General features: G+C 38.2%; 1 protein-coding gene across 1 annotated transcript; it reads left to right on the top strand.

The window, feature by feature from the left end:
- Positions 1 to 230: 230 nt before the first annotated feature.
- LOC116176831 lies at positions 231 to 11043 on the top strand. Its single transcript, XM_031495623.1, has 2 exons — positions 231 to 1051; positions 11012 to 11043. The coding sequence occupies exons 1-2, from the start codon at positions 252 to 254 to the stop codon at positions 11013 to 11015; spliced, it is 804 nt and encodes a 267-aa protein (XP_031351483.1). The 5' UTR covers positions 231 to 251; the 3' UTR covers positions 11016 to 11043.
- The last annotated feature ends 2377 nt before the right edge of the window (positions 11044 to 13420 follow it).

Genomic DNA, 13420 nt, shown 5'->3' with positions numbered 1-13420 from the left:
CTACTAACAGTGTGTCAAATTGCCTTTTTGGTTCGTTACGTGATTCTAACGATCCAATTTACGTTGGCTCGAAAGGAGTAGAATTGTGTTTAATTTAGAAAGGTAAAGACGCCTTTTACTGCGACAACGAAACGAAATTGAACATTTTTATGTTTATTTAACCATAGCCTGGTGGTTTACGAGCGAGTATTTCTGGTTGGTATTGATTTGTGTTCTCTTAATTTAGCTTTAACGAGGATATTCCAAATTAAATGGAGGATGAGGAAGAAGAAATAACTCCTTCGACTTCACAGACTTCGTCGACCATAACGCTAACCCAGCACAGTTTAGCGACAGTTAAAACATTTTCATCCACAGCTTTGAGTAGTGAAAATAGTGCTTCGTTTGAAACAATACCGCAATGTCAAATAGTAACGCACCAAGCTAGTGGAGATTCTGTAGAGAGTGAAGATTCGACATCGCACCGCTTGTCTTCGTCGCCTAGATACTCACCGCTTATTAGTAAATCGCCACATTCAAGCTCATCACAGGAGGAGTACGAAGTTGATAAGCATAAGGGTCAGTACTTAACTACTACGGGGTTTAGGCAGGAGACCACCAGAAGCATGGAAAGCCTGCGTACATCCAGGGCGTATCACTCGACAAGCCAATGTGATATGCGACGTTTCATATCCGAATCGGTCGAAACAAAGTCGCTGGAGAGTTTGGAACGCGAAATGAAACTGCGGAGGCACGCGGTGAGTGGCGAAGGCGCCATGCTCGCGTCCTCCGAGGAAATGATCAGCGCCGAAAAGCGAAGAGGGCTGTGGTCCGGAAGGATGAAGGTGCCCCAGCATCTCAGTTTGCCGCCACCGTCCGGATATTTAAGTTTAAGTCCGGGAGATAGAAGACTGACTATATTATCCCCTCATTCCCCTCACAGAGGACAGGATTTGTTTCACATGTCTCAGATTACCCTCAAAACCAGAAGGAAGAAAGCTATGATATTGCCTAAACTTGTGTTGCCTAGAAGCGAATCCGAGATCAGTGAAGTTTTTTCGGAGAATATTGAGTAAGTATTTGCAGCCGATCTCAATCATTATTCTATTTTCTCATTACACCTGATCTGACACATCTGACCAATTGTCCAACAGTCATTTATCTTTATCGAAGAAACGTTGATTTTCCTTAGAGAAGGAGTAACTGTGACTATACTGCAAGTGGGCCAAAATTGTCATCCTGCTTCTGTTATATTTGATTCAATTTCTTAACAAAAAAAACTTCAGAAATTCTTAGCGTTTACTAATGGAGGTCACTTTTAGCCCTCCAAGATCTCATCTAGAGATACTGAGTATCGGCATTTATATGATCTTTCGTTGCAAACCGTATTGAAGGCTAGTAGGCGAAAAAGATGAGTTGAAATTTCTATTCGAACCAACTGAATATTTTATAGGCGTCTTTTAGAACGCCCTTTTATACCCCCGTTTCTTTGATGGGGTGTCAGCTAATCAAATGTTCACATCGTCAGCGGCAGTGTTGTCTCGACCATTGCGTGTCTGCCAGTTGATCATAAAGATGTGGCGTTATCTTATAAACGCTAGAGTACCCCCTTTCTAGTGACGGAGTCGCAAAATCGTACTATTTTCTTCACTTGCCTTCCGCTTCTTGACGGGGATGTGATCTGTGGTGAATTAGGTGCTGAATTTCTTCGTTGGTGTGGTGGACGTGTGTCGTTGGAGTTATGTTGGCAATGGCGCTCATCAGCTCGACGGTGTCCTCCTGGTTGGGTCTCTTTTGTGTGACGAGGATGTTTGTTAGCAACCGATTGGATCAAAGGGATTGTAGCAGCCTGTTTGCAACTGTTGCACATGCGTTTGTGGTGTGCTGTATCTCAGCGACTCAGTAACTTTCTGGCTCGGTAGCCTGTTGTGTGCTTATGCTGGTCCTGGTACTAATGCAGTGCTGGTGCTTGTACTCCTTCTTAGTTTGCGGGTCCTACCGTTGATATCTGACATCTTGATTTGGGTTGTGACGTTTCATTTGCGGTTTTGGTGTTTTGCGCGTGGTTTTGACGTTCTCCGATTTGAAAACGTTCCTTCGCGTATATTTTACCACTCGTAAATAAAACGCTTTGCTATGAATCAGGCTACTTATAAGTTTTTCTTCGGCACGAAATTCGTTTATTGGCATATAAAATTGCAGGTAACCCGAAATTTTTCACAAATTCGAATTTGTTTAATTTGTTTCTCCACTACGTACACGAAATGTAGGAGTTCTCGCTACTTCATACATTTTTATGCGAAGTTAAACTGCTAATTCTTTAATACTTTATTATTTCGCTCTCTAACTGCTCTCGCTAGTTGAATCTAGTCCGCTAGAAAAACCGAAGCGGGCCATCTTTTATAAACGCAATGACCTCGACCGACGTGCCCTAACAGCCAATAGCAAACCAGCATTTCGGCTTTTTCAGCCGCCTCAAATGGAATGAACTTTTAGGTTACTGGCCTACTAGTTTACCACCAAATCCAAAGGTGGTTGGGGAACTACTTTGATGGGGAACAACTCTGTACCACCATTCTTGTTTCGTTTCATTGTAGTTGCAAAAAGGCGGAAATAGAGCCTGCACATGCATGAGGGCATGGTTTTAGTAGGATCAGCTGCAACAACATCATACTATTTCTGCTGGGCGATGGGGATGAGGAAGATCTGACAGATGCCGACCAGGACGAGGTTGAGGGCCGTGACATGGATCCCACCATAGATAAAGAAGTGGGCCGCTTGGACGGGCCCCCTCCTCCCTCCTCCCTCCACTCTCCAAACAATACAGACTCTGTGATCACCTAGTTGAGGCATAATGAACCCATCAAGCAGGATGCAAAACCTCCTTTGATAGTATACCTTCTTATAATAATAATAATATTGTTTGTAAGCGTACCTACTCTGAGAATAATCGAGGAATATGTAGGTACGTATTTTTCCTAGTGACCCTCAAGTAATCGTGGGTCTCCTGTGCTCAAATTCCATGCTCAAATCGTTTACGGTATAACATGCATCTACTCCCTCCCCCTCTTAAAAAGGGTTGTCGTTTTTACGCACGAAAATGTTCTCTGCAATTCCATGGAACCGATTTAATCAATCTTGATTATCATCCCTTGTGGCGCAATAACTTGCTTCTCTGTTAAACAGAAAACCCACGTAATGTATCCTAAATTCCTGGACCCACTGTGTAAAATCTTGTATTCACTGTATGTTTTCGCGGATGCATGTAACCAACGAATGGCATGTTCTGGCTTCGAACTACCCGTATTAAAATTTTGCGGTGGCTTTACGCAGAAATTCTAAATTTTTTCTCTCAATAACGCATTCCTATCTAATTTGCTTATTAATTGATGCTTCCAAAATGGCACTGTATTAACGAAATCGGCCATTTTTAACCATTAACTCTTTTGATTCGTTTAATATCTACTAATTACACTAGTTCTAGAGCCGTAACTCAAAATCCCACGTTTAAATGTGCAATATTGCTTTTCCGAAGTTTGCGGTTAAATCATACTGCGCATTTTCTACGTCCTTTTATCGCGGAGAGGTTGTCACCAAGACACCCGAAAGCCTTTAAACGGTTATTGCGCATGAACGCTAAAAAATGATCGGTAATTTTACCAAGAACTTACAAACTAAGATTTACTAAAATTTTAAAATTGTCAACCCCGTAATGGAGACACCTCGTATACTTTCTAATACAGAATTAGCAAAATATGCAACCCCTTTACATCTATTAAAAAAATCGAAAAATTTAAACCGTATTTAAATGCTCCCGTTACAAGGGATCTGGACGTTTCGGGGCCTCAGGATATAACTGAATTTCAAGATCTTCAGCATGCCATGAAGCAACAGGAAGCGTCCTGGACAGTTTAGAAGCACCTCTAAATAGTAAAATCTATAAATTAAATGAATGCCACGTCCAAGAAACACGCGGGAATAATTAGCACTTTGCAAAACGCATTACAGCCTTTGAGGTGAAATATAAATGAACCGAAGGCATTAATAATGTACCTAAGTACTTTAGGAATGAATGACAAGATTAATTAAATTGTTTTGACTTGAAGCGCCTTTAATTGTTATCGCTCCAAAACCTCAAGGACCTCTACGTTTGTTTCTGATCCATTTTATATCGTTTTGTTTCAACCACAAATTTTGAAAGACCGCACAAAGGATTAGGTAGTTTCTCAAGGAACGTTATTATGGCATCAGTCACTCATTCATAAAGTTCGAACAAGGTTAGTGTGTTGCGCATAAATCTTTTTCTAGGACATCCCCTGTCAAGTATCTTTTCAAATTCGAGGGTGTAGGAAGACTTTGATTAATTTCATGTGGGCTCATCCATTCAGCATCCGCCGCTTTTATCTCAAAGGCTTACTTCCGCCGGTTTCGCTTAATTCGCCTGTATAGGGAATTAAGCTCACGCGCCGGTGGCGTACATCGACAACAACAAAAATCGTCGAGATTATGGAAGGCTCCTCGTTCGATTCAAACGCCCGAACGTCTTTGATTCATTTTAGAGTTGAAACTCATTTAGGCCGTGTTATCCATAATTCAGCAGTACACTTTCGACACCATAAATAACGACGTTTGATGTATAAGGGAGCTTTACGTCAGGGATTGCAAAATGAGCTTTGGGATTTGGGTCGGCCTAGTATCTAACTAGATACATTTTGTGAATTGTACAATTCAAATCCAAGGAAGTTGTGTATCACTTGTCCTTTTTAACATGATTACAAAAAGCATGTAAATGTTTTGAATAGTTCTTCAATACGAACTGGCAACCGAGACATTTTTGGTCTCATGATGGGAACAGTTTTAGGCGATGAATCATACACAACTTACTTCGATTTAAGGAAATCTTAGTTGAAATTTTCTTCATTGTATTGAATATCACTGATATCCTGCCATTCCGTTTCCTACTTTGAAAATATTTTGTTATTCTTCTTTTGAGATACGATACCCGTTTGAAGTTATTAAATCTTTGCAGGTGGTTTGAGAGCAGCTCAAAATTCACGAGTGGGATGGTGGAAAGTATTCATGCACTCAGTTGCTGTATTTTATTTAAGAAGCTCCCATTGTCATGATTTAGTTCACAAACATTATTCTTTGCCTTTCTAGATCCAGAACTAACTGGCACAACTTTCACTTTTACCATATTTTTTATATGATATTTTAATACCAACAAAGTGTCCGATTTTTAGGGTTTTTCATGGTACACCTAACTTTGGAGCCTCATAAGAAGAAAACCACTCGATCAAAACGTGCCAAAATTAAAATTTTCGAAATTAAATTTTTGTGGTCGCTAGAGCCGATTTTGGAACAGACTGTCCGAAATTAGAGGTTTATTTTCATCTCATTAGGATAAATAAAATAATGAGATTAATTTAACAAATATAAATTCTTCTGTTTTTGTAAATAACTTTAACTGGGCGGAGAGTTTTTACCACTGGGTCTTTGAGTCTCATACGTGAGTTTACATTTTCCACTGGCAGTAGAGAAATAATCGTATAGTCAAAATATACAGGGTGTCCATTATGTATGGAATATAGTATATATCTAGATAAATATTGACTGTGTACAAAATTTTAATATATGAAAGTTGTTTAGCATTTTATTTCCCATAATAAAGCAGCATTCCATTGTTTTTATTTCAGAAAACATGAATAAGGATACTAACATGTTATATTATCGAAAAGAGAAAAAAAATCACTATCAAATGAGCCTAATGAACAGGTGCACTGCCATTTAAAATGTTCTACAACTTTCATATAAAAAATTGTTGTGTACAGGGTGCGAGGTACTGTATCTGGGAACCTGTCCATCGTAGAGGCTTGCGGTAAAAAAATTTATTACTAGAACGGCCACGAGAAAAACCTGGAAAATATTTTTAAGTTTCTGCAATGGCCGCTAGGGGACGTAATTGCAATCTGGAATCTAAAAAAGTGATTTTTCTGTGAATTCCGCTATATTAACCTAACAAAAAAATGTCCGATCTTTGAAGTTGACGATAATCTAAACCTTTTTTGTTTGACAATTTTTCCTGTATCTCTAAAAATGAAGTGGTGGGGGGTATTCAAAGGTTTCCGTAAAGAACACCCTGTATCTTCGAAACGATTGAACCGATTTTAACAAACTCGGATTAATTGAAAAGAGCTACTCTTCACTTACAAATATTATACTATTTGAAGTTTTGTTAGTTTCACATATCGCCGCTTGAGGGCTTTTTTAGACATTCCGACAGGGATGGTTAATTTTCTCAAAAAAATTAAATGCGTTGGTTTGATTTTTTTTTCATAAAAAAGTAGCTAAATGATGCCTAAACAAGCTCGCGAAAACCGCATCTCGATATCTTGTTCCTAACCTAAAATGTAGGCCAAAGAAAATTTTATACCCTCAAAATTTAATTTTTTTAAGCTAATTTTTCCGGAATTATTATTATTATATAATTTGTGGCCCTAAGATATCGAGATGCTGTTTTCGCGAACTTGTTTAGACATCATTTAGCAACTTTTTCATGAAAAAAAATCGGACCAATGCATTTCATTTTTTTGAGAAAATTAACCATTTCTGTCGGAATGTCGAAAAAAGCCCTCAAGCGGTGATATTGTGAAACTAACAAAACTTCAAATACCTAGTATAATATTTGTAGGTGAAGAGTAACTCTTTTGAACTAAACCGACTTTCTTTAAATCGGCTCAGCCGTTTCGAAGATACAAGGTGTTCTTTACAGAAACCTCTGAATACCCCCCACCACTTCATTTTTAGAGATACAGGAAAAATTGTCAAACAAAAATTGTTCAGATTATCGTCAACTTCAAAGACCGGACATTTTTTTGTTAGGATAATATAGCGGAATTCACAGAAACATCACTTTTTTAGATTCCACATTGCAGTTACGCCCCCTAGCGGCCATTTCAGAAACTTAAAAATATTTTCCAGGTTTTTCTCGTGGCCGTTTTAGTAGTAAATTTTTTACCGCAAGCTTCTACGATGGATAGATTCTCAGATACAGTACCTCGCATTCTTAATTGGCCACCCTGTACATTCGATATTTACTGACATATATACGATATTCCATACATAATGGGCACCCTGTATTTTAATTCTATATTCAAATTAATCGACTAACAAGGTAGTAAGGTAGTAAGTGTTGCTTGGAAAAAGTTGAGTTGAATAGCAGAAGGCACCAACTCGCTGGGATCTCCCCCTCTCCTTCCTTATTCCTATTCCCTTTTACATCTCAATTTATCCACGCACCGTCAAAGGTTGTAATTAACTTTACTAACTTTGTTCCCGAGTAACCCTTCCATCCCTAACTTGCTATTATCTCTATGCTTTTCGTTCGCTTCTTGAGTATTATGCTCGCCAGGAGAGGATGCCGGTCACAGAACACCTGATTCCGGTCTACAATCGAATGGTTTAATATGAAAACATAGTAGACCGTCATCGGGTGTATGACCGGCATCCTCTCCTGGCAGTGGCGTAGCGTGGGCCATTGTCGCCCAAGGCGGAATCATAATTTGCCGCCCCTTTGACGTCATAAAAATAATAACGAAAACGCCATCGAGCTTGGACACAGCTTATAATATTAGGGGCCAGGTGTGGACACGTCACACAAAAAAAATACATAAAAACACAAACTAAATATGAATTAATAATACAAGATTTGTGACTACTTACGCACTGATGAGTATGATACTCTCGTCTTCGCAAAGAACGATATATACACACGTATGATATTTAATTGCATAAAACAATAAATAAATTTACAATTCAGATCCAGGTTACACTTAATTAAATTCGAATTCGTAGGCCAGCTGTCATTAGAAACTACAACTTATAATCTAATCATCTTAACAGACAGAAAGATGTAACCTCGCGTTTACATTAGCGATAAAGGCAAAGATAAATGGCAAGAAACTTTACAGTTTATTATACTTCCGCTACTTTTCTACTAAGGTAATCAATTGTAGAGCAATTGGTCACGACAATGGCAAAGATAAACGGGAAGATAAACTAACAACAAAGGCACTTTACAGGTTACCTGCCCGATTGCAGCTCCGGTATTTCAGATAATCATTTGCGTAGCAGTTCGTCGATCTTAAGTACAATGTGTTAGATCAGTTCCAGCCGACAGATAGTCTTCGATTCGAAAATGAGTGCTAGCATTTATTCCAGAACAACGGTACTTCTTTAATTCGAAAAAGGTACAACCAAAAAACCAATTGATAAATGCGTTTCGGATTGCGATATATGTAAATTAAAAGGTATCAACAATTCCTCATTCACGTAAATACCTTTAGATATATAATTTGCACCTCAGATTTCAAATCTTTCGAAAAGTAAGTGCCTTTCAGTCAATGACAACGACATAAATGATAACCCCATTCCTACAAACTTGCACTCACCTAACTCACTAAAAGCGCTTTCAGCCAATCATTCAACCTAAGGTAACATTCAACGCAAAAACGGAACGTTACAGGAGCTTAACCATATATGATTAGAAACTCGATTAGAAACTTTATATTAAAAAAGACGACTTTTGGGACAAATATTATACAAGATCGTCCGTAAAATGACATTATTTGACTCGGAAATTAAAATATTTGGCCTCCTAGGGACCTCGTACTGCAATTTCCTCGCCAGTAAGGTGTCACTTTCTTGACATTTAAGTCAATAACTATTACGAATATATACCAAATGCAACACCACTCGCGACACATGATACATGTTGATAGTGGTAAACATGCAAATAGGATCACAAAAATCCGTTTCTTGTTTTTTTGTTCAGAAACCATAGCACACACATACAAAGCAGGAACTAAATATTTGTTGATAATTCCCCTAAATCGCTGTCATATTTTAGGCTCGATTTTTGTTATTGTGTTGGAATTAGACCTAACTGCATAACAATCGCACATCCAAATAGATATGGCAACAAAAATAGATTTAAGCAAAGGTGCCATAAGAAGTTGGCACACACTCAGTATACAAATTAATATTCAAGTAAAACGAGTTTTTCAATATTGTCAATCAAATGAATAGGACGGAGCTAGTATATTTGTTAAATTCACAGTGGGCAAATTTACAATAACCATTTTTGGTGTATGCGCCATCCTACATTAGGCTTTTCTGTGAAAATTGACCCACAGACGGCAAGTTTGCTTTGGATTGTAAGCTGAAATGGATGCAAAGAAGTAATTATTGGCAAAATGGTGGGGGGAGCACACAGCTAAACAATAATAATGATGTTATCTGTAGCCGTCAGCAAAATATGACGCGAGGCTTTCAGATCAGTATAACGCATAACGCATCCCCGAAAATCCTTCAAATCCGCCCGGTTACAGTAATGCGTAGGATTTCGAATCCAATAACTGAACAGAAAATACACAGTACGGTTCCCCATTCACCATTAATCACCACGATACTTTATTGGGTAGTAAAACATGGGACGCCAGAAAAATACGGATCCTTGTAAATAGAAAATTGAATTGGCGAATGACTACGCTAGAAATCAGCGACTATCTTCGCTCTGGATAATCGAATTTTATAATTAGGATTTTGATCCATTTGATTGACAGGCTGTATGAATTTCTAACGCAAGGGACGCAAATATGTTCGTGTTAAACGAATTTCGATAATTTTGTCGATTGTATGGTAGTATACTTTTAACCCCATCGTTTGGGGTTAAAATACGAAGGGCGAGGAAATGTGTTGACATAAGTAAAAGCATCAATTAAACATAGGTGGATTTTAAAAAGAATGCATTAACCAGAGTTTTAGTCGAAGCAACCGCCTGCGACAGGCGCAATTAGTAGGAATGAGATTAGCATTTATACGTACAAGATTAATTTCCATTGCTTATATTCCAGCATTGTCGGGAGCTTTGTTGCAAATTTATCACGAACTCGATGTGCTTTAATTGGTCTTAACGTATAATTGTACTGTTATTCTAATGGTTCGTTTAAATTGAATCTAATTGCGTTGTCGGCGTGCTATAAAATTTTCTTCTTTGTTAATTTTGTTATGTGTTGACGTAGATGCCTGAAGCAATCACTGGGTGGCTGGATGATTGAAATAGGCTGCGTGCGTCACTGAAATTGGTATAATTCATAAGGTAAGATCGGATAGACCTGGAAACCTTTGTCCCGAAATATGTTTGAACTCGCGATTGTAGGCAATTAAATTCACTAGAATGTATCGCTTTCACGACAAACAGCCGCGTCAAAATGTCAGGCATCGCCGATCCATATTGATTTGTATTGTCGAATGTTTTCCCGTTTTGCAGTATACCTATTTATTGCCATTAATTGAACTTTGCACTTTGAAGGTCTAACGTTTATTTCTCTCCCTGCTCATTATTTTACTATATTTATTTTATTATAACTGCGTAGAGGTAATGCCGCAGGTACGGATTACGTATTGATTACTCGACAATTATAAATAGAGCCCTGCAGTTCCATAGAGAGTTTTGGAAGTAAACGAATATTTTAAAATCAAGTCATTTACCCGAGGTTCGTATTTTTCAACATAACCATGATTATATGACATCATCTGTTCTGATAGAATGCTGTTTACTTGTCCTACCCTTGCCTTCTTTGACTCTAAACGTAAAGAGGTCTTGACCTATTATCAATATTAATTATAGATTTCGGTGGGGTGTTCTCCAAGCTGACCTCGCCACTGAATTACTTTTTACAGGGCAACGTAGTTCAATTTACTTACGTCGCTCCAGACTAATAATAATGCAGTAGATAGACTGGATCGGGTCAGCTAGTTTTGCTTATAACCACCATATACGTATTATGCTAACCTTATAGGTACGCAGTAACTTCAATGAATAGGGTAATAAAAAATGCCTGATCGACACCTGTATTAGTTAAAATGAATCCAAGTTGACAATTTTCTACACTAGTAGTTTTGTCTAATTTCCTAAAACAACATTTTATTTTATTTATTTAGCATGACTTATACTGTTTCTTTGTTTTAGGTGAGTACCATCTTCAATTTCAACTAGAAGTAGCGCAGTAAGTACTAGCTTCGTTATTATGTTCTGGTATTTTTGGAATAGATCTTCAAATTCGCATATCTTTCACGACGAATTATTTTTTTATTTTTATTTTTTATTTTTGCCTTCATTTTTGAGTGGGCGGGGTTTCATCCAAGGCTGCTCTACCAACCCAATTCACTATATATTTACAAATATCCATGCCCGAACTCGGATCGAACCAGGGACCCTTAGCACCACAGTTCAGCTTTAACTGAACTGCGCCACACAGGCCGGGGGGAAAATGGCACTCTTTTGAGTAATGCAAACAAGCAAACCAAGCAAAAATGTTTGTGTGTCAGATTTCAGACCTCTCAGACAATAATGGCGTTTTTTACTAAAACAGGTAAACAGCTAAACCCGCATAACCAGATAAACTGGCGAACAAGAAAACTGTAAAAAAACAGCATTATTGAGAACCACACCCTGTTTATCGGTATACCCGTTTGTCTGTTCACTTGTTTATCTGTTTACGTGTTTATCTGGTTTATTTGATTACCTGTGTCTGTAGACTCTAACTCCAACGTTTTCAAGGACCTGGAAAAGTCTCCAATAGCCTTTCAAACGCTCATTTTCCTCTCTTTTGCTTTTGATTATTTTTAATGGTCTTAGAGGGTTTCTTAGAATCCTTAACAGCTATAAGAGCGTGATCGAACTACGCATGTAGGATATCTACCAACAGTACGGCACTACGTACTTAACCATACACTGGCCAACACCACACGAGAACCGAAAGAACACGAATAATTAATTCCCACGGAGTATTATTTATTATTAACACATCGACACTCCGCTAAAACATAGCGCACCCAAAGCACATTACAGAGCGTTCAAACACATGTTCGGGGCGAACCTTTATTAAATGATTGATGATCCTCAGATCTTTTATAATTTTGTGTTGTTGTCGTCCGTCTTCTTAAGGTCCGATCGTGTTGAAATTTATTGAACGAGTTTAAGCTTCTCCAAGATCATTCGTGGGTCTTTTACGCACTTTGATAGCGTTCAAGAGACTGTAATACTTTTAAGAACCCTTTACATGGAGGTTTTAAGAAAATTGAAGGCCTTTAGGATATGGGGTATTCGGGGTCTTTAAAAACCTTTGGGTTCTCAAGATTCTGCCATGCAAAACCATCTAAGACAGCATTCTTCCCCTTACGTCAAAAATCCTTGAAAAAGTCCTATCTAATGGGATTTATGCCCGTTTGCACCGACAAATCTTAATCGGAGCTTAGCTTAAGCGTCCCTTAAAATCCATGGCAACCATTGTCTCAATAATCGTTGCCATGGATTTTAAGAGACGTGTAAGCTAAGCTCCGCTTAAATTTGTCGATGCAAAAGGGGCAAGGCGTATTTAAACCAGCATAACGTCTCCCAGAAATTCAATCGGGGTTTAGATCGTCTTACACGGTCTTGTACTTTTTTACAGGGCTTCGTTCCAAATGTAAATGTCTTGTTTATAGTTTATAACATAATCAAATTTGGAGTGAATTTGCCGTTTTATTAAAGGAAAATTGGGGTTGGGTGTTCCGAGAGAGATGGATTAAATTTTTGTTAGCTTTATTGCTAGGTTTCTTGGGTATTATCATTAATATGTGTGTAATTAGATTTTACTTTGTGAAGTTGAATTTTGTGGGGATTTTTTAGGGGTGCGCGTAGTGATACACACGGTGCAGGGTGGCCGATGGCTTGGTAATTACAAACTTTTAGTAAATGTAGATTTGTAGGGAAGTTCGGAGTTTTCAATTAAAGTTTAGCAATTATTTTTTATGCGTGATTTGAATTATATAGCATGTTGACCTTACGACAGTATAACGGTTCACTATCTAATTAGTTTCTCATATCCCAAAACTCCAATGTTGCGCTTTTAAAGTTGGGTAGGATGTTGTTACGACTCGCGTGTAAATCGAGGGGAACATAACCAATCAAATTTGTTCTTGAAAAACTTATTTCCTCTCGAAAAGGGCGTTAATTAACTAAAAAAGAATAGGGAGGGATTAATCTGAAAAGGTTTTTGAAGGCATTACGAGTCAGGCCGGCGTAGAGCTTGTTAGCTAAGAGCTCAGATCAATGTTCGGTTTTGATCCACGGGAGCGTTAACCGTACTGCTCAAAATAAAGTTTTTCGGGAGATTCCATTTTCAACCATGCGATAAAATTCGTTCTGAGGTTTTTGGAATAATAGCCCTCTTTTCTCTTGTGGGCACAATTTTTGTTATTAGTTGCGCTATTTTGTGCTACTTCCCCACCAGGCTGGTTATTTCCTCTATGATGTTTTCCATGCTAATCGGGTTCCCCAGCCACGAATGGGCAAAGTGATAGTCAACCTCCCCATATTTTTGTCCACGGACTTATT

This window comes from Photinus pyralis, unplaced genomic scaffold (assembly GCF_008802855.1).
Source record: "Photinus pyralis isolate 1611_PpyrPB1 unplaced genomic scaffold, Ppyr1.3 Ppyr1.4_LG7, whole genome shotgun sequence".
In the NCBI taxonomy this organism is placed as follows: Eukaryota; Metazoa; Arthropoda; class Insecta; order Coleoptera; family Lampyridae; genus Photinus; species Photinus pyralis.
This window is presented reverse-complemented; position numbering and strand designations above follow the sequence as displayed.